General features: G+C 41.0%; 1 protein-coding gene across 3 annotated transcripts in view; it reads right to left on the bottom strand.

Moving 5' to 3' along the window:
- ADCY9 (adenylate cyclase 9) overlaps window positions 1–25990 on the bottom strand; it is an 86625-nt gene that overhangs the window by 21779 nt on the left and 38856 nt on the right. For 2 of the 3 annotated variants that reach the window (XM_061379445.1, XM_061379444.1), the window contains exons 2-6: window positions 18160–18332; window positions 12803–12907; window positions 8227–8444; window positions 3388–3490; window positions 788–996 (exon numbers count right to left, since the gene is read on the bottom strand). In XM_061379445.1, coding sequence (XP_061235429.1) covers window positions 788–996; window positions 3388–3490; window positions 8227–8444; window positions 12803–12907; window positions 18160–18332 — 808 coding nt within the window. The remainder of the gene's footprint in view (window positions 1–787; window positions 997–3387; window positions 3491–8226; window positions 8445–12802; window positions 12908–18159; window positions 18333–25990) is intronic. The other variant, XM_061379446.1, reaches the window with a different exon arrangement.

Here is a 25990-nt window from a genome sequence, read left to right as displayed (position 1 = left end):
GGGTTGAGGTGCAGGGGTTGCAAGGACACCTTTAAGGATCCAGGGATAAGATTCTTCACTGCAGGCTGTGAAGAGCCAGCATGGGGCTGGCGCTGCCTGCAAAGCCACCCTTTCTGCAGGGACAAACCAGTGCCACTTCCCTTCTCAAGGACTGCCACACAGCCCAGGAGTCAGGGGAAATGCTGAACTCCAATTATGTGTAGAACAGGGAAAACAAAACTGTTTGACTATTAAACCCATGAGACTTGAAATAGAGATCATAAAGAGAACTAATTCTAGACAGATGCAATGTGACTTTTCTTTTTTGTTCACTTTTTTTACTTTTCTTGTTCATTTGCTTTGAGAAAAGGACTATTCTTTGCATTTCTGTAAAATTATTTCAGTTTTAACACCAGAATGGTGTTCTTTTAGCTGGGAATTTTAAGTTTTTATTTTAAAGACAGGTAAGTTTTCAGTTTGAACTCCCTCACTCTGAAGGCCCTGTGACGGGAGAAGGTATACAGCTGTGTGTAGCATCACAAGGAACAATAAAAGGCAGGCATGGTGTGCAGATTCTGTTTCCTTAAGTGGCCTCTATCAGAGTCACCTTTTTCTTGTGTAATTTCTGTAGCTAGACCTCTCTTTGCACAGGATCTGCCTTAAGCCTTCTTGGCTTCACTAGCACTGTTCTCCAAATATAACAAACCGTCCAAGTGAGTTCCCAGGATATTGTCAAACAAAATGTTCCCAAGCCAGCCACCATTTCAGTTCTCACTACTATTTCAAGACTTTCTTATGCTTTATTTACCTAATTGAGATGACAAGGGACAGCACCTCTAGCAGGATGGCGATGATGAACACCACAACTGCTCCGGGTGGTGGAGGGGATGTGACCATCCCGTGTTTCAGGAAACATGTGATAGAGAGTATAAGGAAGACTGTGGTGGAGAGGAACACATCCAGGAGCGAGCTGAAGGTAGCACTGGCAAACGTCTTCACTGGAGCATTCCTTATAACCTGTGTGGAATACAGGGATTGAGGGAAGGGATGAAAATGAATAAATGCTATTTTGCTGAATTTGACTGTGCCATAAACAGGAGCTCACAAAACCAAATAAAGGAATACAGAACATTTTGCTGCTTCATTAATCCAGTGTAAGTAATGATTTGAAACAAGAGATAGCAAAGGTAGTTCAACGGCCATCAGCTTCCTGAGAATAAGTCTGCGTTGGAAAAAAGCACTGGCAGCATAGCCCTTTGGTCTGGGGTGATTTTTGCAGAGTATTATAATACAGAAATAAACCATATGAAAAACATCTATTCTATGCAAGGAAACATAAACCCCATAATTACTAGGAGATAAAAGTTGTAAGAAGTTTTCTTCAAGGATTTTAATTTAAAATAATATTTCAATTTACAATATGCCTTTAAGCTCCGATGGTCGCTTAAATAAACCCTCCAAACACCACCCTACAATCTCTTGCCCATGGCAGAGTTCATATCTCCCTTTCAGCCCAGAATAAAAGCAGCCATCAGGAAGCTATGTAATCTGCATTGATCAGAGCCCAGGACATCAAGTTCTGTTCTTCCATAACCCCTCACCACACATTCCCATCCCATCTAATTCTGGCTGCACTGCTGTGCAGCTGTGCTGTGTGCTCCTTTGGCCAGTCCAGCTGAGAACGAGATCATGAGCTTCACAACCTGGCTTACTTAGATTGGCTCAGTTTTATGAGAGTTTATGGCTGCCCAAGGGATCACAAAGAGCAAGTTCCGAAGAAAAACAGAAAGTATGTTATCAGTATCACCATGAAGTAGCTCAGTTTGAGTATTCTGGTTCAACTGGGAATTTCTTTTGCTCCTCAGAATGCTATCTGCACGTAGCAATATTGGGAATATGAACCTGTTCCTCACCTGTACCCTCTATGCAACATAATAAATTCAGCCAGCATCATTTCAGTGCCAAAATTACCTTTTAATGAGAGCTGTAGCATAATCCTGTTAGTTCACACAAAAAGTCACATCAATTGAATTAAGGAAAGCATCGCTGTAGCCTGAAGTGACAGCATTAAAGATGCCCTAACAGTGTAAAGTAGTGCATAATTTCCAAACAAGAACAGGCTAAGCAAGCTCCTGGGCAGCAGAGCTGCTTACAGACAATGATCACAAACACACATGCAGCCAGTTTAGAGGTCAGTTCAGTCCTGTTGGAAGTTACTCTCAGCAACAGTTTACTGCAAGGCAATTAAAGAACTAGGAGTGCTGACAAATCATTTCACTCTCCAAGGGAAGATTTTGTTGTTCTGGACCAGTTTCATGCTAATATTGAGGCTTTAACAGGTTTTTGCCCAGTGCTGCAGTTACTGCTAGAGAATGAAGATTCCTGTTTCCAGGCAGTTCTACATAATTTCCAAATTAATAGTTTGGCACTAACAAAATGCACAGACCACGGTCCTGCTCATACTAGGAATTTCCTACATATCTCCAGTAATAGTCACGCATATATAGACTGACCTATCACTGCTTCACTTCTCTTTCCAATCTTTCCATTGAGAAGAACTTGATTTACTGTTTTCTGTATAGTTTGTGCATATTTTGCAGGCTGTCTCCCATGGGTCATTTCTCTCAGCTACTGCTACATCAGCTTTATTCAGAGAGACACCACTAGAACACAGCTCTGTGGGATGAGTACGGAGCTCCTGAACAAAGTCAGCAAACTGAACAGCAACACAACCATGCTTCTCTTTGTTATTAAGAAAAAACAAACCCAAAAGGTTAAATCTCATTTGTAATCACTGGAAAACAAGCAAATATCTACTGATATGGAAAGCCTGTGATATTATTAGCTGCCAAAGGAAGTAAGGACTTTTTACACTCAGTGTAGAATACTGAAGAAAGTACCAAGTTTCTTACAATTTATTCACTGTTCTCAGAATTATGCAGTGATTTGAAATGCCTGTTTCTAAATGCAGCACACTTAACAGAATTTAGGACATTTGAGTTCAGAGCAGGTTTGGGTTCCACAGAGACAACTGTGAGACTGTGACATGAACAAGGATCAAATTCAGTTACCATTCTGAAAGTTAGGATATTTGATGAGAAGGCAAGTAGCATTTGGCCCTAACCAACCTGAAAATGGAGAACAGGCAAGTGAGAAGTATTTAGTGTATTATATTAGCGTATCTTGGTGGACTGTGAGAATGCACTTCTAGCCCAAATGTTAGACTAGACATGGCACAAGACAGGTAAACTGGAAGGAGACTGTTTCCAGAGGTAGCAATAACAAATAGTAAATCACATTGGACATTTCATGACCCTTGCCATCAACTGCAATGAAAAGTGTTAAAAACAATGTAAGATAGTTGCTTAGACAGATTAAAAAAAGAAACCAATGCTGAGAGAAACATACCTCTTCCTGATAGCTCGTTCTGTAGGCCATCTCCAAATCCTGATCCAAGAAGTTCAGGCTCAGCTTGTTAATTGGTGGTTTAAAGAAGTAGTCTTTCATGAGGCTAGAGAGAAAAGATGGTATCAACCATCATTTAATTCAGCTATTACTCTTTGAGAGTCCCTCCTTCCATGGTTTCTGTTTCTAGGGATGCTGCTACTTCGTTCTGAAGTTCCTGCTGGTTTTCTTTGCTCTCAGTCACTGAGGTACCTACTTACCCACATTGCTGCTCAGTCAAAGGAAATACTTTACATAAAAAATGACAGAGCAAACTTTCATACTTTCAGAAACAGACTAACAAGTCCCTCCAGAAATCTAACAGCTGTAACCCCAGATGACTACAACTAATTGTAAATAAGCCAGCAAGTAATAAAGGTCAATTGCTGCTACAGAGGCACAGCCTCAGGAGACGTGTGGCTGTGGGGTATTTGTGTCTTGGGTGGAATTCTGTTGTTCAAAGCAAGCCAAGGATGACAAAGGTGACAAACTGTTAGGGGAACAAAAAACCCAACATAACACATTGTCCGTCCCTTTTAGAAATCAGCACCTTCTTGTTATTTCAGATACATTAAAGTAACTCAGTAACTCAACTGGGAACATTCTCAGTGTTAATGATCTCCGTCGTGGAGAAACGGAACCTGAGGAGATGGGTAGATTAAATGTAGTTCTGAAACAGAAGACTTGAAGTCACCAGAATCATCAACAAAGGCACCGACAAATAATGAAGCCAGCTCACTAGGACTAAACAAAGCAGGAGGCAGCATCTACCAGTGGGTGTTTATGCACTCCTTCACCTTCTCTTCCAGTGTCAGGTGCAGAAAAAAAAATCATAAAAGAGACCTCAATCATTAAAAGTTGTTTCTATGCCTCATCCTCTGCAGCAAAAGTGGAACATTTTTGAGTTTTACATTATTTGTCAGAGGTTTCTGAAAGTTTTCTAATGACACCTACAGCACTTGGTGTGCAAACCTTTTCATTCTCCAGCTGGTGTTAAAGAGCTGAAAAGATTCAACTTGCAGTGCACAGAGTGCTTTGTGCCTGACAGTCACAGAGTAAGGTCATGTCTGCTTACACCACTTTATTGCTGGGACCACCCGTCACACTCTCTTCTGTGCCATCATCATCTGAGACTTCCAAACACTGGGTCTTGCTATGAAACTCCTTTCATTCTCAAGCACTTGTTATTTACATTGAACTGGCTGTTTTTGAAATTGGTGCAGAAACAGCTTCTTTCCAAGTGCTTTTTCCACCTTGAAAATTCTAGCACTGGAGCAACAGAGAGGGCTATTTTCAAGTTGATCTCCCTAAGCAAAACCCAGAGATGCACACAAGATCAAATTCTAAGCAGATGAAGAAGCTGAGATACCCCAGAGAGCGAACCTCTGCCTGAATTGCTTTTTATTGGGGGGTAGGGTGGGGGTGTTTCTGTTTTCTTCTAATTTTTCATGAACACTTGGCTAAGAGGTTTTTTGGAAGTACAAGCTCCCAGCACATGACGTCATGTGGGAAGCATTTTTTTCCTTGAGATGCAAGACCAACCAACCACACATTCCTAGACTGAAGCTTGATAAGACAAAAGACTTCAACCACGATTATGGCAGACACTTCATAACCTTGAAGCATTCTGGCCTTGGCTAGAATATTAAAAATATGAAAAACATCAGGATACTGTGGAGGGATGACAGGACACATTCACTTGAGTACTCTTTCCCTCTTTTATTCTTCCGTCCCTCATCTCATCTCTCTTGGATGTTTCTAAGTTCATCTTATAATAAGAATTTTGCAAGCTTTTCCTCTTTCCTTCTCTTTTCTTTTTTCTTTTCTTTTCCTTTCATTTTCCTTTCTCTCTTTTAATACTGTTGAATTCACTTTCTTCCTCCAGAGGAGCTCATGGTGAGGATGGCAATGCTGTGCTGGAGCTGCAATGGTTAAAGGATGTAGGAAGAACAATCCCATTTGTCAGTGCAGCACGAAACAGAACACGTAACACGATGAAACCAGGGCAAATGCAGCATTTCTGATGTCATCCAGCCAAACCATGCCAGACCCACTCCCTGTCCATTGTGATCTGTTCCAGAGAGGAAGATCCCAGTTTAGTTGACTAAACAGAGTCAAGTACATAATCTGCTTCCTGGGAGGTGCTGTGCCTCCCCAGCACAAGTGATTTCTATTTTCCCTCAATCAAGTAAGACTGGGAAGTGGGAGATGAAAGAAACAAACAGATTTTAAAAGTATTTAAACAGGAAATTGACCCAAGCAGGGGATGAAGGGCTGCAAAGAACCCAGCTTCTGGGAGAGCTTGGTATTTCTGCTCTGTAAATCTACAGAGATCATTTGTAAGTACTGTCCTGTACTTTTTCTAAAGGTTTATAACCTAAAGAATGTAATTTTTCTTGGAAATAAAAATCCAAAGAGTGAAAATCCTTTGAGGGTATCCCCAATTAAATTAGTTTAAAAATTTTGCTCTCTTACATTACAATTTTCTTTCAAAATGCACCGTAACATGCAGATTAACATGAACAAAGCTTGATATTTTCAGTGGTTTTAGTAAAGCCAGACTCAAAAAACTATATACTGTTTGACAAATACATATAATCAAGTCGTAAGAAGATGCAAACTGATAACTTCTATGAAAAGGAATCTTGTATAATACAATGACACAAACATGATGTGCTAACACTGCCTTTATTATTACTATTCTTAAAGACAGCTGGAACTGTGCTGAGGTATCTGGTGCAAGGTGATGTCTCAGCATGCAGAGAGATCAGTGGCCACTAGTGAAACTCTCAGCCATACACCTAAACTCTAGAAAGAGGCTGGGAAATGAAAAATATCACCAGTGTCCAGCATTTCAGCTTAGTCAGCCCTAGGCAGCTTCCTAACACAAAGCACGGGCTCCCAGATCTTCCTTAGGATGTGTTTAATTCTTCCCAGATGTACAGGAAGCCGGTGTGGCTAATTTATGCACCTTATCACCATATCTGGGTTAGGTACTTTCTGTTAATAGGAATTTATATCACTGACCAGAACACCAGCATTGTGCACCACATGTGCACATCACTGCACAGTGCTAGGGGAAGCTCACCCCTTGCTGCTGTTGGGTGTGTAGTAACTAAAACCAAAGCAGCAGAACTCCAGTATTATTCTTGTGAACAGGGTTTCACTTCCAATGACCACGGGGAAGTTTGGACTTCACCACCCCTCCCTGAGAAAACTCCAATTTCCCATTCAAACATCCTCATGGATATTAACTTAGTCAAGACCAGCAATTTTTACAGTAGGAGATCAAAAATGTTTTTAAAATGACTTACTACACCACATCGAGAAATGTTAAGAAGGAGTAATGCAAAATGGTAGGCTTAAAGCATTTTGCATAGACCTAATTAATCAGAAGCTTATTTTTGGAAAGTTATGTTTACATGAACTGAACTCAGCAGAGAAGTTTCCCTGGCAACAAGAAATGGCCCACTTAATATGGTAATGATGATATTTAATTGAGACCAAAAAAAAGCCAGGCTTTGACTGATGTAACACATGGTCCTACTTTTTCCAAGTCAGAAAAATTATTGATGTTGTAAATGGAGGAGGAAAGCACCAGGATCACAAGGGCCTGAGCTAGACACCTGCAGCAGAGCAACTGTATAAATTCAGCTACTTCTGTAACTTAAAATTTGCAGCTAGTTACATTTTAAACAAAATGCAATTTGTTCTTGCCGATTTCTGCCCATACTTGGACTTTCCCAGTCTGTATCTCTTCTGATACTTGAAAATATCAGCTAAACGACTATTCTCAGTCACTAATGACAGACCATGCATTGGGGGAAGGGATGAGGAAATGAGACAGACCCTAAATTTTACCTGAAGTCTGAAGAAATCTACAGAAGAGACCAGAGAGAGACTGGTAACTCTCCCTCTCACTTCTCCTTGCTTTAATGAGTTTTTCAGCTAAAACAACAGTGTCCCTGGTTCCAAGCAGCCTGGAATCTAAACAAGCATCCAGTTTCAAGGATATTTCGATAAAATACCCTTAATCTGGGTGGAACAGTGAAGCAAAAAAATTAGAATAACCATGAATAATAATAAACTCAAGTTATCTGTTTAGTTGCTTCAGTCACATCACTGCCATAATAATGGAAATATGGTTGTGCAAGTACAGAAATCACACATTACTGAATTCTGAAGAACATATTTTCCTGTGCCCTAAATAAGGCTTTTGTTTGAAACAGAGAGAGAAGATCTTTACAGAAGAATGAAAGAAGAACTTTACAAAATTATGTAGGTAGGTAGAAGGTGCATGAGAATTCACTGCTATTAATTATGCTTCCAAGTCCAATATGATTTCCAGGTATTAGTCACACAATGCTACCAGATATTGTTCTTTTGCTATACAAAAATGTGAGTTTTTGTAGTTCAGATTTTATTTTACACTTTAAAATGCAGGGGAAGGTGAACACTTCTGTGCAATAAGAGGACTTTTGAATGTAGAGTTAAGAATTCAACTTCATGACAAGTCATTTAAAGAGTACTTTTCCTTTTTGAAGACTTGACTGAAGAATGCCCATTGACTACACAAATGACGAAAAACCTGGCTTAATGTATTCCAGAACATAATGTTTCTGACATCAAGCTCCTACTGTAGTTTAAGCAGAATACAGACTAAGGATCAGAAAACATATGGTATATGTTAACAATAATTATTGATATTGGGCAAAAAGCACACAAAGATTAAAGATATGGGACCCCTGCTACTGACTTCTCACCTTTACACAATTTTATATTGTACAGCTCTAATTTCCTTACCTGTCTTCTTTAATCACATCCACAAAGTGAGCATCTGTCTTCTCTCTGATGTTTTTGAACCTCAAAGGAAGAAGAGCTGACTGATCCAAACTCACTCCACCCCATCTTCCTTTCTCCTGCAACATTTCATAAAGCGAGGTTTGACTATTGCTGAGCTTTTCTTCCTGTGGAGGACTCAGAAGTCCATTTTGAGTCTTTGGACTGTGTCCTCCTGGACCCTGAATGACAGAAAGCAAAATACAACAGGGAACATTAGTGTCTGAGAAAGTAGAAGAGATTTTATGGAGCAAAAGTTGAAAGAGGTTCTTCCCTCAGCACACTGAGCTTCTACCTGATCATGTCAAAGACCTAACCCCACCCGCCTTGAAGTCGTTCACATCTTCTGTAAGGCATGCTGATTTAGGCAGCATCTTTTTGCCTCTCTTTGGAACCAAGGAACCAAGGTTCCAAGAAGCAGAAAACAAAGTGCATTTTAACACACTCAATGAAGACCACCCACAAGCCCCAACTTCATTCACTCATCTTAGAGTCAAGATGCTTCTAAAAAGCTTTTTAAAATCCAACTTAGACTGTGCTGTCTTTCCACAGGTCATGAGACAACTTATTCTGTCAGCCCTTGTTGATCCTTCCACTGACCACTACAGCCCTGCTGCTTTCTCAGACAGAGCTTTCTGCAAATGAAACCATGTTTTCTTCACTAAAACATACTACTTCTTTCTGGCTTTCTTTTGCCTTTGCATTGATTAATGCTGCATTTTTAAATTGTGACAAATGCAAACATGTATCAAACTTGGCACATCTGAATGCTCATCTTCCCCAGCATCTTACCATTTATCATGTAGCATTTATCCTCATCCTGAAACCTACTCATGACAGAAGCTTCTTCATTCCTGCCTGTACAGCAGTCAGCACAACAGTGACAAGCTCCTCCAGAAGAGTATTCTTGGATGCCACCACAGTGACCATAAATACCATAAATGTAATTCACCACCCCAACTATGCACTGAAACATGTTATTTAGACTGTAAAATCAACTTTGCTAAAGTTAAGAAATACCTGGTTTTTCACTGCCCATGCAGAATTAATTCAACCTACTTGTATTATTGATCATAGGATCACAGAATGGTTTGGGTTGGAAGGGACCTTAAAGATCATCTAGTTTCAACCCCCTGACACGGGCAGGGACACCTTCCACTAGACCAGGTCACTCAAAGCCCCATCCAACCTGGCCTTGAACACTGCCAGGGATGGGACAGCCACAGCTTCTCTGGGCAACCTGTGCCAGTGCCTTACCAACCTCACAGGGAGGAATTTCTTCATAGTATCCAATCTACATCTCTCCTCTTTCAGTTTAAAGACATTTCCCCTTGTTCTATCACTACATGCCCCTGTAAAAAGTCCCTCTCCAGCAAACAAGGCATATGAATATAGAGAGGTATAACAAAAGCTGCAGACACAAGCAGTGCAGATAGATAACTAAAGGAGCAGCAGAATGTCACTTCGTGAAGGGAAGAGTCAGAAGGCACTCAGGCTTCACTCCTTTTTTGACTTAGCAATAACTTGCCAAGACCTCCAGACTAAAGGTGTGCTGGAATGGCTACAGGAAAAGCAGGAGGGAGGTGGGCTATGCTTCCCCTTCCTCCTGCCTAGGAGGAATGCAAGATCCCCACCCTGCAGGCTGCCGTGATGGAGCTGTGAGCTCCTAGAGCCGTTTGCTGGGAGCCATGCAATGAAAGGATTCCCAGTCTAGTCCCTTCTACCACTCACAACAGTTGTTTTGGCAGCTTGCAGATATTCCCAGCAGAGTGGCAGCAGATGACAAAGTAGAATAGGAAATTTAGTAGTTACCTTGGTGTGCTGCCAACGTTTTGCTTAAGACCATAATCATCAGAAGAGAAAGGTGATTCCAGCAACACATATCCCAGCAAAAGCAGACCAAAACCAAGTCCCAAGACTGGAGAGACACTTGCGTATGACAGAAGGGGACTCTCCTGACAAGCCAGAAACACAAGAACTTCTCCCATAAAAGGTCACCAGTTTCTTTTCTTAAGGAAAACGTTCAGCAGCTTCAGAGAAAGTCCTCCTGCAACTGTAACAGGTTATCCAGCCTATCCAGAGGGAACAACGCTATGGAGCACAAGACGTGTTGCAGTGCCAGGGTAACCTCTGGTTTTGAGATTAGAAGTATTAACAAAGGAAACCAAAGAGAAATGTCCAAAAAGTTGCTAGAAATTAAAGGTTTTCATTGTTTGGTGGGGGTTCTTTTTAATTCATGATAAGAATTACATTTGCTCAGAGCACTTCCCAGAACTTGAGGCCTAAAAAACAAAATAATGAAGGTCATAGTTATCACCTTTGATTTTTTTCCTGGTAAAGAATCTTTCTCCTTTTCCTCACCCTTGCAGCAGTTGTCATTAGTTGAAAAGCAGTAACCAAAAGTGTAGCATTTTTGCTATGAACATCTCAAATAAAAGCCAAGGGCTCCATGCACTGTTTGCTTTCCCTGTTACTCAAGTTCATCTGGAAAACACAGTGAAAATTCCTGCTCTTTCAGAGAAGGTCAGCATGGACTTCTCTTGGCCTTTTCTCTTTAGCTCCTTGGGAAAGGCTGAAATCCCTAAGAAAATCCTCCCCTTCAGTCAGCTCAAGGCTTTCCTGTGCTGTCTCCACTCTGTTAATCTTTACAGGAGAGGATTAGAGTGTGAAAGTGGTTGCGTGTCAGGAGAAAATCCCTGTTTATTAAACGTTGTTAGCTCCTATGTTACTGTGGTTTCTGATGGCAACAGCCCATATGGGTGTTTTTGAGCACTCGGAGGTTTGATGTGCCATGTGACAGTTTCTTCTCATCAAGAAGAAGCTCCAGAGGCTGTTGGGACCCATGGAGGTCCAAGGACATGGCTAACAGCACTAATGTTTCCTAAGATGGAGGACAAGTGCTACAGGGCCAGGCACAGCATCAGGGCATGGGAAGGGAACAGACTCCAGAGATGGGTAGAGGGAGTTTATGGCTCTTCTCAAGAAAGCTGAGACTGCAAAGAAGATTTGGAAATGAAACACTACAGCAACTTCATGCACATAGCTGCTCCTTAAGCTTTCAGCTAAACAGGCATCCCAGACTTATTGAACAGCCACCTAACTGCTACAATTTTTGCCTTAGCAGTAACAATCAAATCAAAGAAGGATATATGTGATTTGGTCTCTACTTTGTGCTTCTTCCAGTGAAACGACAGACACTTTATTCAGCACTGTGCAGACTAAGCAAGGTTAGATGACTTGCTCATTAACACACATGAAACTAATACACTGTAGTAGGAAGAATCTGACAGGAAAATTCTGATGAAGGTAACACATGACATTGGTACCTCAGGCAAATCTCTGTTTGCAGTCACTTCCTGGAGTTCCCTGGCATGTGGGCAGAGGCAGTCTGGGTAAGAAGCATCTCGTGCATACCATCTTGGCAGCCTGGGCAAATCTCCCACAGTGTTTTCTGTCTTAAAGATCTCATGCTGTTTTGAGACCAGTACCTGCTGGCCACTCTGCAATATTTCTCTCAGAGATGAAGGGATTATCATTTTATTTTTTCTCAGGCTGTTTCCTAGGAACCCTGGCACAGAACATGGTCTACTGCGTTACATACCGTTTCAGCCCAGTAAAGCAGTCCCTGCTTTTGAGCTTACAATTTCAGCATAAGAGACAATGGGTCAAATACAGACAGAGCAGAGGGACAAACACAGATTAATGTTGTAGCTCATCAGTAGAATAAGTGCTGGCAAGGTTTTCAATTATCTATAAGTGCTAGAAGAATTGTAAAGACAGATGTGAAGAATTAGATGGCTATCTCTGAGTGTGTTTATAAAGCGACTCTTCCCAGTGAGAGAAAGCATTAAACCTATTTGAAAATACAACAATCAGGTGATGAACACTGGTATCGAATCTGCATTAGGCAAGAGCTTAATATTCAGGAAGGAGTGAGAGATGCAGGTAGAGCAGAGAGGTTACGAAGCCCACAAACAAGACGATGAACCAGCAATGTCTGGTACTCTAAAAAAGCAGGTGACTTCTGCAAGAACATCGAAGCAACAGGCAAGGAAAGGAATCTGGGCAGTAGCATGCTGAATATGTAAGGCACTGCATTTGATGCTCAGAAAAAGTACGTGAACTGACTTTAAGGCCATGAATTTCAGCTGGGCACATGAACAGGAATGGCTTGTCTTAGAGCTACAACACAGAAGACACTGGAAAGACACGTATAACTTGCGGCTAGATGACACACAGCCAACGGGTGTAAGGGATGGAGAGCGTAGTGGGAGTGTTTGTCCCACTTGCTTTGGCTATTCTCAGCATAATTTAAAGGGTCCAATTTTAGGTTCTTCTCAGTATCAAACTGGGGTCATAAAACTACTAATAATTTTGAAAATTTGGGGGAGAGCTCAACTAAATTTTAGAACATCTGCTCAAAATCCAAATCAGTTCTGCTGCTTAAGAGAATATAAGGAACAGCATATGCAAAAGAGAGAAAGCTAACTGAAGCAGAGAAATAAGGGGAAATAAGGGGAGTGACAAATACTTAAATTACCTTTGTACTGTTTTTATGCTCATCCTGACAACCATTTTGGATAGCTCCTTCCTCTATGCTGACATCACAGTGGGGAGCAAGGGTGGTACTACATGAAGGACAGGGCTGCAAGGAGACAAAAATATTTTAGCCACAAATGTTCTGATGTCCTCGTAAGTATTATGAAATTTGTAATTAAGTCCACTTGTATACTTGCAGCATGGTTAAAAGATAAACAAAGCTACAAAATGGGCAGCAGGGAGCAAAATTTAACTGGAACAGAATGCACCACTTCAAAAATAAATCACAGATTTTCTGTTTACTGAAGCTAAATCTAATCCAGGAGAAGTTTACTGGTGTAAGATCACAGAAACACTGTAATCACTGCATACTAGCAAGGCACCTCCCCAAGAAGAATAAAATATTCTGTAGTAAGAGAAGTCCACTTTTTTTTTGTTTCAAATCTGCCCGCAAAAGGATCTGAACATCATTATGAGTGAAGACTTAGCACAGCATGCAGCAAAATTTAAATAAAAGCACGAAATACCATGATGCATTATGAATAACAGTACAGCGAAATGGAAAGCAACAAATCTGAAACTAATAAAGGGAAACACTTTTTCATACAGCGCTCTAAGACCGTAGAGTGGAGTTCAGGCTCTCATACACTGTTGAACCCTAACACCCAGCAGATGTCACAAGAAACAAGGAACACAAAGCCATCAGGACCTGTAACAGTTGCAGGTTATACATTTTGGAAGCAACCTAAAATGTCACACTTCAGTTTTTATAACAACTTAACCCTTTAGAGTTAAAATACAATGATCTTAAGGGGAGTTCACCCCCTGTCTGTATCTTGCAAGTTCTTCATCCTTTTCTCCGATCCTGGCAACATACAGGAAGGATCCTGCATTGGACGGACCGTCTGTCTGATCCCCACTGGCAATTCCACTGTTCTGGAGACAATTGCTGTTACTTGCTGGAAATCTACTCATGGGTAGAGAGACACGAGTAACGGAGAATGACATACTGAATTTGGCGCACTAAATGGTGGTAGGTGGTCCACTAAACTTTTTGATAAAATTTCCCAACAAGGAACTTGAGCCTTTTCTCACAAACTCAACACCCCTTGTTCATTTTATCTGTTTACTTTGTACTCAGGAGGGACTTGTTCTAGCCTCGCTAGTCTTACTCTCCTGATCCAAAACCACAACAACTTCTGTCCTCAGGTTCACTCCCAATTTCAGAGCCCAGCATGTATGTCTTGTCAGAACTGACTTTTCACCCTTACAGTCTCTGGTGTCACACCTGAAATAGAGTAATGCAGGTTGTTTAATTTGCAGAATGTTACAGCACTTCTCCCAGCACACTCTTCCTGTGGCTGCCAATCCACCTAATCACTCAACAGTGCCTCTCAAAGGCTTTCATGAAAGCTGAGCCTCCTTAGCAGCCAGCAGCTCATCATATCTGCTATTCTTCAGGGGTATGGCCCAGTCCAGGGCACTGAAATTATGAATTTCTTAATTTGGCATCAGATAAGCAATTTATACCATGTTCTGAACTTGTACAGTCAGAACAAATACCAGCACACTTGGGGAAACAATGAAGTTGGTTTTCAAATGTTTTTCTTAAAAAATAATTTAGGACTAAATAGGATGAACGCATTGGGCACTTTGTGGAAAGCAATATGACAATGGGCTAATGAGCCTTCTGTGCTCCTACAGGGTTAGTCAGTAGATGGATCCATGGCAAAAGTCAGTTAGTGGTAACAAAACCCAAAACCCCTTAGCAAAAAGTAAAGAAAATATTCCCTGTTCGATCTTGCTAACAAATCAGCAAGACCACCTCAAATGCTTAGCTTCTGGGGTTAATCCAGAGGACAAAAACCTCGGAAAAGAAGCCCAACCTCTTGGGAAAAGGTGGAAGTCCATCTGACTTACCCCATGTGTTCAGGTCAACATCATTAACTTCATCCTCTGTTAGACATTCACACAAGCTCAGTGTGTACCTGACCTCATCATGATGAATAATACATTAATGCACTTTCAGCAAACACTAAGACAAGCAAAAGTACTTTCTGTTTTCATACCAAGAGATGATTAAGACAGTTTATGATTCCCTGTCAAGTAAGGGATTTCATAAAGTATGATAGGAAAATTAACAGATACCAAAACCACTTAAACATGATGCAGTGTTTTCATTAAAAAAAACAGTTGCTACTATAGATTTGCTTGTACTTTTTAGCCTCTATCGTCACCATTTTAATTATGCACATGCTTTTTATTGATATCCATACTCCAACAAGGTTTGCAATTAAATGAACTACAGATACATTGGAGGAGAGGAGGAAATACAGTTCCTTTCATGGATCAATTACTGTCGCATTCTCCTTCCTGACTTTCCTTAACAGCTCTTACCGGCTAGAATATCTGTTCAAGCCCAAAATGTGGCAGTTATCCTTTGCATTCAATATGGCCCCTTATACCACTTAAAACAAAAATATTTCAACTTGCCTGTAATTTTGCCCCTCCTACTTGGTCTCTTTTGGAGAGCTGGAGTAATCTCCTCCTACATTGACACTGTTTACAGCTTTGTATTTAAAACACTTGGCATGTAAGTCATGATTCTTTTGCAAATTATTATCTCCAGACCCTACCAGCAAGCTGCAGGCTTAAAAAGCCCTCCAAAACCAAACAGAAAACCAAACCATGGAACTGCAAAAACAAAACCCACTCCTTTTAACAAAAATCATACAAAATCTGTGATTTAACTGCACAGTTGTTCTTTGTGGAAATTCTTAAAATATACATTTTTATTTATTTATTTACCACTGTAAGGCCTGCTTCAGCCTGGCTGACATATCAAACATTCCTTAAAAACTTGACTCAAGACTTCTCAGTCCACAATCACTCCAATAACAAACTATGCAGCAGAGAGAAGGCTGGTTCACACCTCCACTCGTAAGCATGCTGTGGGGTTTGGAATACCTGTAGCTAGCTATGCTGTGAGAAGCAAGTACTCTTTGCATTCCTGTGCTGTAACACAGAACACATTTTAAGTAAGTGCTCAGCATTCACAAGATTGCTTCATCACTATGCTACACGCATTCTGACATGGCCTGTGGCACATTATACGGATGCTTATCAGATTGTAGGGAAAGCCAAATTTGGGGTCATTCAAAATTCACTCCAGCATCAGTGTATTTTGGGCAAGACAGGCACACTATCTTCAAAGAGTTGCGAGGTCTGCAGTGCTCACGGTGATGATAAAACTAAATACCTGCAAGCATAAACTTGATGCAGTAGTATTAGCACAACAGTAGATAGGGTATCCAAGAAGGCTGAAACTGAGCTGGCACTTGTCCTAGATGCTCTTCTGAAGCAGCTTCTTTTAGCTTCTCCTTCACTTATCTGGAAAGTTTGTACTTTTGCACTGTACAGTCAGTCATTTGGCATTTAAACAGCAATTAACACCCAGCCAAGACAGTCCCCAAGCAGAAAATCAAGGACTAGGCAGCAAACAAAACACTATGGCCAGCAGCATGACTCCATATCGTACGCTGGCTGCTCAGGAATAGCAGGGCATCTGTCTCCATGCTTCTGCAGAGTAAGTCACCCCATGTTCTATAAAATACTTACCATAGCTGATCCTTAACAACAGATCTCATTTTGGACTTGGATCATTTAAACAAGTACCACCACAAGTTAATACGTAATAAATTTCATCAAACCCCAGCTGCAGTCAGGTCAGTCTTGTACTTTGCTGTAGTTTCATTGTGCTCCAGTTAGAGCTTACTCTCTGTCTGACATTAACAGGCATCCTCGCTTTCTATCCAAACAGCACCCTTAGTTTTACTACTTTGCTTAATCCCTCCTCTCTCCGTCTCTCCAGCTTGGTAATGACTGCTCCACTTTGTACGTTCTTCTTCTTCACTATTTAAAATAAAGGAGTTTCTGCCCCTTACTGTCACATCTGTACCTCTTCATGGCCATGCACCGGGCAGCACAAACAAGCTTATTTGTGCAGATACCCACTGACATGTATTTTCCTGCCTTACTTTCTAGCACCTTCATTGAAAGAGAAGAGAGAGCTGGAAAGCTGGTGCCTGAGGGATGCCAAATATATTCTTTCTTACACGGAAGAAGGAATAGAAAAGCATTACCAGCAACTTGGATGCAGTCAAACCACACACAGTGCATATTTTGGGGAGGGATAAATATGTCTACAGCTGCTTTCTGCAGTCCTAGCTCTCTCTCCAAGGAGCTCGTTTAACTTTTTCTTTAGGCAAGCCTTCCTGCTGATTTCATTTGTGACCCAGTGTTCGTATTCTACAACTTATAACCGGGGACAGAGGCAGGGTAAAGGTGTCCTGCCCATGCTCTCCTAATCCAGACAACAAATATTATAAGGCATCAAAAATGGAGTAGCATTAGAAGTCACAAACACACACACACACCCATCAACTCTCTCAGCTCAATCTCAGACTGGTGTTGAAGAGACCCCCGGAGGACTAAACACTGAAGTCTAAGAACAGTGACCCACAAATGACCACCCGTGGCTCTGGCATTTGTGCCCACCTTGGGCAACCCAGGACAAGGAACTCTTAGCACAAATGAAAATAGAGAACAGACATCTGTTGTTTGGGAAATCTGTTCTGGGCTGGAAGATGGAGGATAACAGCAAAGCTTCAAAGCAATACACATTGTTTCACAGATTTCCTTGTCAAGAGATCTTCTGAGAGGTGTGAACATAACAAAATGTCATCATTTCTCTAAGCTGAATCCATACAAATCATTGCTCTCAGCTCCAGATATAGGTTTCTAGAGCAAACAGATAAAACACAACCCCATAGCCTACTCACGCATTTTCTCCCATCACACAAACAATCCCATTATCTTTTTGCAGGGATGTCTGGTCTACACCCATATGAAAAAATTCACAGGTACGTGAGCTGCAACACAGAGGAATGGCAGAAGCAATCGCAGCAAAAGCAGAAAACTGTAGAAGTTACAGTAGCTGCATAAAGCATATTCTTTATTCCCCCATAAAATCAAGACCATCAAAAAAGCAGCACTGACCTCTCAGTCCTGAAGTATATATAAAAAAATGTATATATGTGAAACCACCTTCAAAAGTTGTTCACCTTACCTTAGGGGTTGCTTGACAACTGGTGAGGCGTTTTACTTTGTAAGTATTTTCAGCCCTCAGACTAATTCTTGTCACTACATGTATATATATACACCTATACATACACATACATGCAAATCTCTAGAGCAGTGCGTAATCAAGGCTGTAAGGTTTCCCCATTCATCCATACATCTGTCCCTCAATTGCACAGTTTGAAATCTGTGCTGTTTGGCTTTGAAACAACAACTCACCTTAGGTTTTTCCACATGCTTGAGAGTCTTTGTCAAGTCACTGGCATTCTCGGCTGACGATGCTCCCTGTATTCTGGCCCCGTCTCCAGACTCCAAGCCAGGAAGCAATGTTTGTGAACAGCTGCAGTGGGGCTCCTTCACCTTCTGACCAGAGATCAGATAGGTCTTCAAACCTACCGAAAAAAGAAATGAACAGTCAGAACTGCAGAAAGACAAAAATAACTCTCCTTTGGACTTTTCGGATATGAAACACAGCAACTGTCAAAGCACTGTCAAGGCTCAGGAATACAGCACACAGAAAGACTGCCTGGGAATGACCACCAGGAATATAAAGATGCTCTGTGTGAAATGGTGGCAATTAGGACTGCCCAACATCTGCTGTTCCAGATACAAGGGACTAACACACGGTAACAGCCAGGACCTACACGTACTTTCTTTATTCCATTTTCACTCCCGTACTTCTGAAAAATAGAGCTACGACCTTATGTATTTGCTTCCAAGCTGTAATCTGAGCTCTTGCATTAACTCTTTACTTCTGGAAAGGATTTGCAGCCTGTTTTGCAGTGATATCTGTGTTAATATTCTACCTGAAAAACTAGCACATATTCCTCCACTTGTCAGAGATGTCGTGAAGATTGCTTAATGCTGGTAGCACAATGAGAAAGGAAATGGCGTTTAAGTGCTAAAATCCTGATGGGATTTCACATTTTTAAAGAACAGAATCAATCTCTCTCTCTTGCAAGTACTCCCACACACGCCCTCTGCAACTGCTGTAGGAACTGAAGCATAATTGGAAAGCAGATCTGATATTAAAGGCCAGGCTGGTAAATACCATGTTGTAACAAGCTGAGCTGTAATAAAAATCTGTTCAAAATGAAAAGATCTGAATTTTGTTTAGAATATCACTTATTTTACTTCCTTGTAACTTTGTGTGATGACCTTCTGGGTTATTTCTAGGCACGAAGACTGAGAAGGAGCTCCATATCACACTGCTTCCTGAATCCAAATGAGTTAGTTACTGCCACTGTATGGGAAAGCTCCCAGTCAGCAAGAAAGGGCACCGATGTGCTCCAGACAATGTGGAGGTCATCAGCTTGCAGAACTGGAGAGCGCCTGTTACTTTGTGGTACCAGAGGCTGTTGTCCTGGGTGTTTCTGCAGCTCGAAACTCATGGGATGACTGCTGGGTTTCTATTTGGGTCAGCTGCACAGCACCCCCCTTCACCCCTTTTACTGATAATTGTCACCCAGTTGCAGGCAGACATGTGACTGTCACAGCCATTGACTGGACTCAACTGTCTCCATGCATGGGATGAAAGCTGGAAATGAGTATGTCAAGTTGCAGCCCTTGGAAGAGGGCAGGTTTTGTTCCGTATGATAAGGTCATTCTCCCACAGCCTTCTTCACAGACAAAAAAATCATGTTCTATAAACCTTGTATTTTTTTTTTGTCCACAATATGTAAACACAGACAGTATTTCATCTGTAACCTTTCCAATAAAAATGTTAAGCGTACTAATAACAATTTCACATTTTCTCTGTTTACTCCACTAGTAATTTCAGCTCCACTTCTACAACCAACACAGAAACCCACAGCCGTATCGACTATTTCAACCTTGGGTTCAGAAGCTGCTTGGGAAGTTGTGGTGCCCTCACGTAGTGCTCCAAGCCCTGGAGCACCCGCTTGCATATTAGGGATGTTACACTAGAGCCAATCTTTATTTTTATATCATTTATAGTCACACTTGGATTTTATTTGGCAGTACTGCTTTCATAACCCCCTGAGCTGCTGCTGGCTTCCAGATGTAGGGCTGCCCCTTTAAAACTTATATTGATGGGGGCTGTCATTTAAGGAATTCACCACAATAAGCTTACAATTATATGTTTACTGTGGTAAAAGCTGGAACATTACGCTTCCTATTCCTATTTTTAACAGCTACCTTAAAGCAAAAGGATTATTTTACCACTCCTATTATTCCTCTATTTTTTTCTCTTAACAAACACAATCTCTTGAGGTTTTGTCTCTTTTAAAAGGCACTTTGAATGTCTTCTTGCGCTGCACAGCATAATTATTTTGTCAATCTGTTGCACACAGTAAAATTATCTCCAGTTTGAGCTCCTCACGGAGAAAAAAGGGAAAAGGCTATGGTATGCTGGGAACTGAAAACGTGTTTTGGAAAGCAGAATCCACCCTTACCCCAACCTGAAACTGCAGTGGGCTGCAACTCCTAAACCCTGCTCCCCACCAACCCCAGCCACTATCTCCATGGCGGCAGCCACAGCAGCTCGCACCCGCTCTGCCACACAGGCTCTAGCTGCAGGGTTTAATGTTGGCTATGACAGCTGCTGTTGGCAACAGGAACTATCAAAAACTCTTTATTCCCTCCTTGTGCTTCCCAGCCCCGCCACGTTCACTGAACAAGAATCTGCAATGTGAAATCAAACAAAGAGAAGTCAATGTCCTACAGAATCACAGCACGTGTCATAAGAAGTCAGCAGAGCTACTCCTAGAGCTGAATGCAAGGTCAGGACCTCAGGAAGCAAATAAGGGGAAGAAAAAAGGTTATTTTTGGAAAGCTTTGGAAAATCAGGAGGTGCAAAAATCCTTCATCTTTACAGAATTTTACTAAGATTGCCAACCTAATACTTGGTTTGTTATTAAATCTTTCTTACTATAGGAACGTTTAACTTGCTTTAGTATTCCTTGCAACACCCTAACACTTCACAAAGCAACTCCTACATTCAGTCTGAAATATTTGGGTATAAAAAGGGGTCATTAATTCAGTAGAACTGTATCGCTATAACTAAGATGTAAAATACAATATTATTCCTCCTTCTCCATCTCCAGTGAATTAGTACAATCAACAGTCTGTCATCTTCCATACAGTCGGTGCATGGAGTGAAAAAAACCCATTCCACCATGCAGCACGTTAAAAATCAATTAAGTAACACAGCAATATTAAATGAATAAGCCAACAAAGGAGGAGCTGCTATTTTATGTGAAAAGCAGCAAACAAGGTGTGATTTTTGGTGTGTTGCTGCGCAACGCTATAACTCAAGACATGGCAATGAAGAAAGCACTACGAGATGCTTATATTGCTATTTATAAAGGCAAAGCTCACCCTTTCTTCCCCTCCTGCCATTCTCAATCTTATAATCACTTCCTTCCCCTAAATTTATAAAAAAGAAATGCTGAAAAATAACACAACCTCAAACTGCCTGATGGCAAATCTCTGCTCTGGCAGGCTTTGTCCTGCAGCACATTGCTGCTTTTTCCAGAGATGGCTCTCGGAAGCAAAGACAGGGAACTGGCCACAACCCACCCCCCAACATACCAACTGAACATATACAGTACTTTCTGCTCCAGGGGAAAAAAGTGAGCCATGTTGTTTATCCTGGAGAAACACAAGCCATTTCCTTCACTTGTCTTCAAGGTCTGAGAATCTGTAAGCGTTATGAAGAGTAACTGCTCCTGCTCACTGAGCCAAAGCACTAATTTTTTTAATTCAACTATTTTGAATATTGAAATGGCAGCGCTTGTAAAGTGCATTTTTGACAAAATAGTTAATAATTAAGGTGAGGTCTCTGTAGAAACACAGTGGGTTTATTACTCTTACTACTCTTGAATTTTCAAAGCATTAGGAAATTTCTGGCTCCTTTTTCAATTAGCTTTTCATCAGTGATATTCCTCTGAACTTGTAAAAACAGAAAAGCATCCTAAACACTAAAAAAATACCCCTAATAACAATAAAAAAACCCATATGCATGCACTCACACACAAATTATTTTCTGTATACACAAAAATAAACAAAAGTATAAATAAAGCTGTATATAAACATCCCAGTCTTCAACCTGATTCTGGTAGCGTGAGAAAACCAGTCACTGCAGAGCTAATGGAACATTCAGTAATGTGGGTGCGGGCAGAGGCCGGAGCTCCCTGCCCACGTGCTGCCTCCCTGCCAGACCCCAGGTGATATCAAACCAGGCTGGGCTGGAGCCACTCTGCCAGCTTCAACTGTAGCTGTGTTTATGGAGAAAAACTATCACTCGTAATTGGCAGGAAGTCACTTGCTGGGAAGGAACAGGGAAAAGGAGAGAAAAGATGTTCCGGTCTTTCAAGTCCTTAATCAAGTAATTTACTTCCTTTCTTTCAGCTCATTTATCCTCATGACTTCAGTACTGAAGATGCTGTTATGCCAATCTAATCTGATTTTTACATTAGTAAAGGGCATTCCTCTATGCATCTTTTGAAGATGAGATATCTTCTACAGATCTCAAGAAATAGTGGGTTAATGCAAATACTCGTAAGCAATTCTTTGGTAAAACAAGATACAAGTTTCAACTTTTGATGCTTCACTTGCCTGCAATTGAAACTTTTTAGCCCTCTATTGATAACTGACAGGAAAATTACCTTCTCTCTGGCAAACTGAATGCATCATACTTCTCACATCTCCAACAAACTTCAAATGCTTTTGAAACCCTTTTAGCACTGATTCCAAGAGACACCAAACAACAATGGCAATATTTCAGTTATGGTCTTACTGATTCATTTAATAACAATACAATCCCATTCTTATTTCATATCCTTGTTTCTCACTCCATTAAACCCTTCCCCTTTTTCATTGCAGTACATGGAAAGAGCATTTAACAGGTGATCCCTCTTCAGAACTACTTCCCAGTACAGAGCCCTCTGTTCTGTAAGACTAGCAATGTTTCCTTGTATTGCTCTAATAAAATCCAAATTGTATGGATTATCCCCCCTTTAACCACACACCATTATACTAATGTTTCTCTACTGTTTATCTTTCCATCATTTCCCTTAAAGTTCACATACTTCAATCATTTAATCGTACCTCTTTCCAAACAAGTATATATTTACAAGCCAACTGAGCTCCATTTTCACAACCCTCTGTTTTGCAGTATCTTACCTCACAAAATTTGGAGTTTGCATGAAAACTTTCATCATGAGAACCACAGTGACTGTCACTTGCACTGATTTTTAGACTGCCACTCCCACATAAGGGCAAGAATTACCTTCCAATTAGAAAGTAATTCTAATCACCTGCCACAGTCTGCCATAAGGAGCAATGTTAGCTATTATCTTTCAACAATTTAACATCTCATTTTATGTAACTCCGATACAAGTAACTAGCAGTGGTGTAGCAAGCTCCTAAGTGAAGCTCTGCAGTTCAGGACTGGCATGAGCTCCTTTATGAACTATGTGTGGTAACTCCGTTTTGCATTACACTTCTCTGCAATCAATCAGCCCTTGCTTTCTCTTTTTAGAAATACAATAAAAAGTTTTCTCCATGCCTTTTAAAGACATCATCTTTGCCCTCGCCAAAAATCGGGGAGTGAAAATACAGTGTTCAGACATTGCCGCTCCAGGGAAAGGAAACAGACCTACAGTTAGGTTTCCTCATACCATAAAATATGCTGCTATATGGTTTTATTAAACTCTGACTTGCTCTGTAAAATACATTATTAACTGCAATGTCTGGAATGTAGTATGACAGGCAAATAACAGTAATAATAAAAGAGACCAGAAACTAATTTACTGCTTCTAATTGCAGATTATTTTTGCATCTAACTTTTCCACATTGTTATTTCTTGCATAAACAGGCGAGGTTAGTACCTGAAAAATTATTTAAGCCTTGACAAGTAAAAAAAAACAACATAGTGCATACCATCACTCCAGGAGCTTTACTATCCTTTGGGTCCAAGCTGTTGCTAAATCTAAAGACGATTTTCAGCAGGAAATACCCTTCCCTCATTTTTAAGAGTCAATAGATGCCAAGTCTGTATTTATAAGGATTATTTCTCACTTTGTTAGACCTACTCTTGCACAGAGTTCATGCAAACCTCTTCCTCCCTCCCCAGCACAACATTCTCCTCTATTGAACCAGGAACTGGTAGTTTAGACCAACACAAGAAATCTCAGAACCAGAAAACTCTGAGGAAGGCCACCAACCCCGAGAGCCCAATGGTGCTGCACAGCAATGCTGACGTGCACTGGGAATATGTGCAATGCCTCAACGGATTGACTGCCCACAATGTACAAGAAGAACATGATGAGATGCTGCTCACTCAGCACACATAGCATTAGAAACCGACAGACAGAAACTTTCACTTTTTGTTTCACTTGAGATCGACACTGAAGACGGATGAATCTGAGATTTAAATTCCTTTTCCTAGGAATGACATTCCTGCAGCTAATGTCATACAGATAACTGAGGCATCTTCAGAGAGATACTCAGTAACCAATCTTAACACAGTGACAAGAAACTTGTAACTTCTAATGTAAATAGGCATCATTACTTATACTTTTTTCCCTATTCTGCAACTTTGTCAAAAGATTGTTCCACTTACAAAATAACTTCAAGAAAGTTTCCTCCTTGAAGCTTCTACTAATTTCATTATTAAAGTATTTGTGCATGCATAAATGAAGAGAGAAGCAGAGGCTCAGAGGAACGTCCTTACCTGGGCAACAGCACCGGTAAATACAAACTGGATAATCAAAGGTCTTGAGATATCCCTGCAAGACACCTTTCAGTTAATTCAACTGTCACAGCTGCAAGAGCAGAAATGCTGTCTATGCCCTAGTAGTTATTCCTCATCACAACTCAGTGAAGTCACTCTTACTTTGAAGCTCAACTTCTGACTTTCAGAAACGTAGGCATGCAAAGGAAGGCCTATAGCTACATTTTTAATTTCAAGGAGGTGACTGCATTGTAATTAGACTGCTCTGAGAGTAAACTGTAGTCAAGCATGTCAGCAACTGGGAAATAATAACAACAACAGTAATAATAATAATAAACCCATTTCTGCTTTGAACCTCTGGAGCAGCCCATAACTTCTGAGACCCGTGCTAAGAGGCCACTTACAGGACAAATGCTGGCAGCACCTTCCTCCCCTGAGGCCATGAGCAAGCAATCAAATATCTGCTTGCCCAGGTTGAACAGAGGAGAATGCAGAGCTTCCACAGCCAAACCTTGCAGGTTCCCTTCAAGGCATCATGTCCAAGATTAGCCTTATCTCTAATTGCAGGAGGAGCCACTTTTCCAGCAAGTTTACAAGATGCTCCAAGAGTGGAAACAATTGCCCAACCCACCCTGCCAGCCATGCTCAGGTTGTGCCAAAGAGAGTTTATCTGATTTTCTGAAAGAACTACCAACAGCTGTGGCTCAACAACCACAGCATCTAGTTCCAGCCCCCTGCCATGGGCAGGGACACTCTCCACTAGACCAGGTCACTCAAAGCCCCATCCAACCTGGCCTTGAACAGTTTCAAGGATGGGACTTTTGCTTGCTTCTGACTACAAACTCAGTTCCCTCATTTTCACTTGTTTTAGACCTTCACTTTTTCCCCATCTTCCCAGATAAACTAAAGAAGATTTTCGGAGAGGAGTAGAACGTGTTTCCATAGCCATACAGCAAATGCACATTTACTTTGTTCTGTCATACAACTTCCCCTGCATCACTGAGCTACTTTTCTTTCAGGCCCAGCATCTCTCTGGCCATCCTTCCGCCATGTACTAGGGGCAGCGTGACAGACCTCGCCTCTCCCTCAGAACAGAACCTGACCAAAAAAATCAAAAGCTCATCACTGTCTTTTATACCAACAGTCATTTTCTGTCAATCACACTACAGCTCTACATAAGACAACACTGGATGACTTTACAAAAAATGAAAGCAATTTTCTCCAACCTGCAAAGTAATTTTCTCCAACCTGCAAAATTTCCAATGAAGCAAGTCTGACCCTCTCACCTGCAGGAAACACATCCAGCTCAGTGCACACCAAAGATGAAACCCAGAATGCCTGGATTCTAGCAAT

The sequence above is a fragment of the Neopsephotus bourkii genome, unplaced genomic scaffold, assembly GCF_033783945.1.
Source record: "Neopsephotus bourkii isolate Nb327-2 ecotype Australia unplaced genomic scaffold, CSIRO-AGI_Nbou_v1 NB_1770, whole genome shotgun sequence".
Lineage (NCBI taxonomy): Eukaryota > Metazoa > Chordata > Aves > Psittaciformes > Psittacidae > Neopsephotus > Neopsephotus bourkii.
The sequence above is the reverse complement of the archived record's forward strand: the minus strand, read 5'-3'. Positions and strand labels throughout refer to the sequence as shown.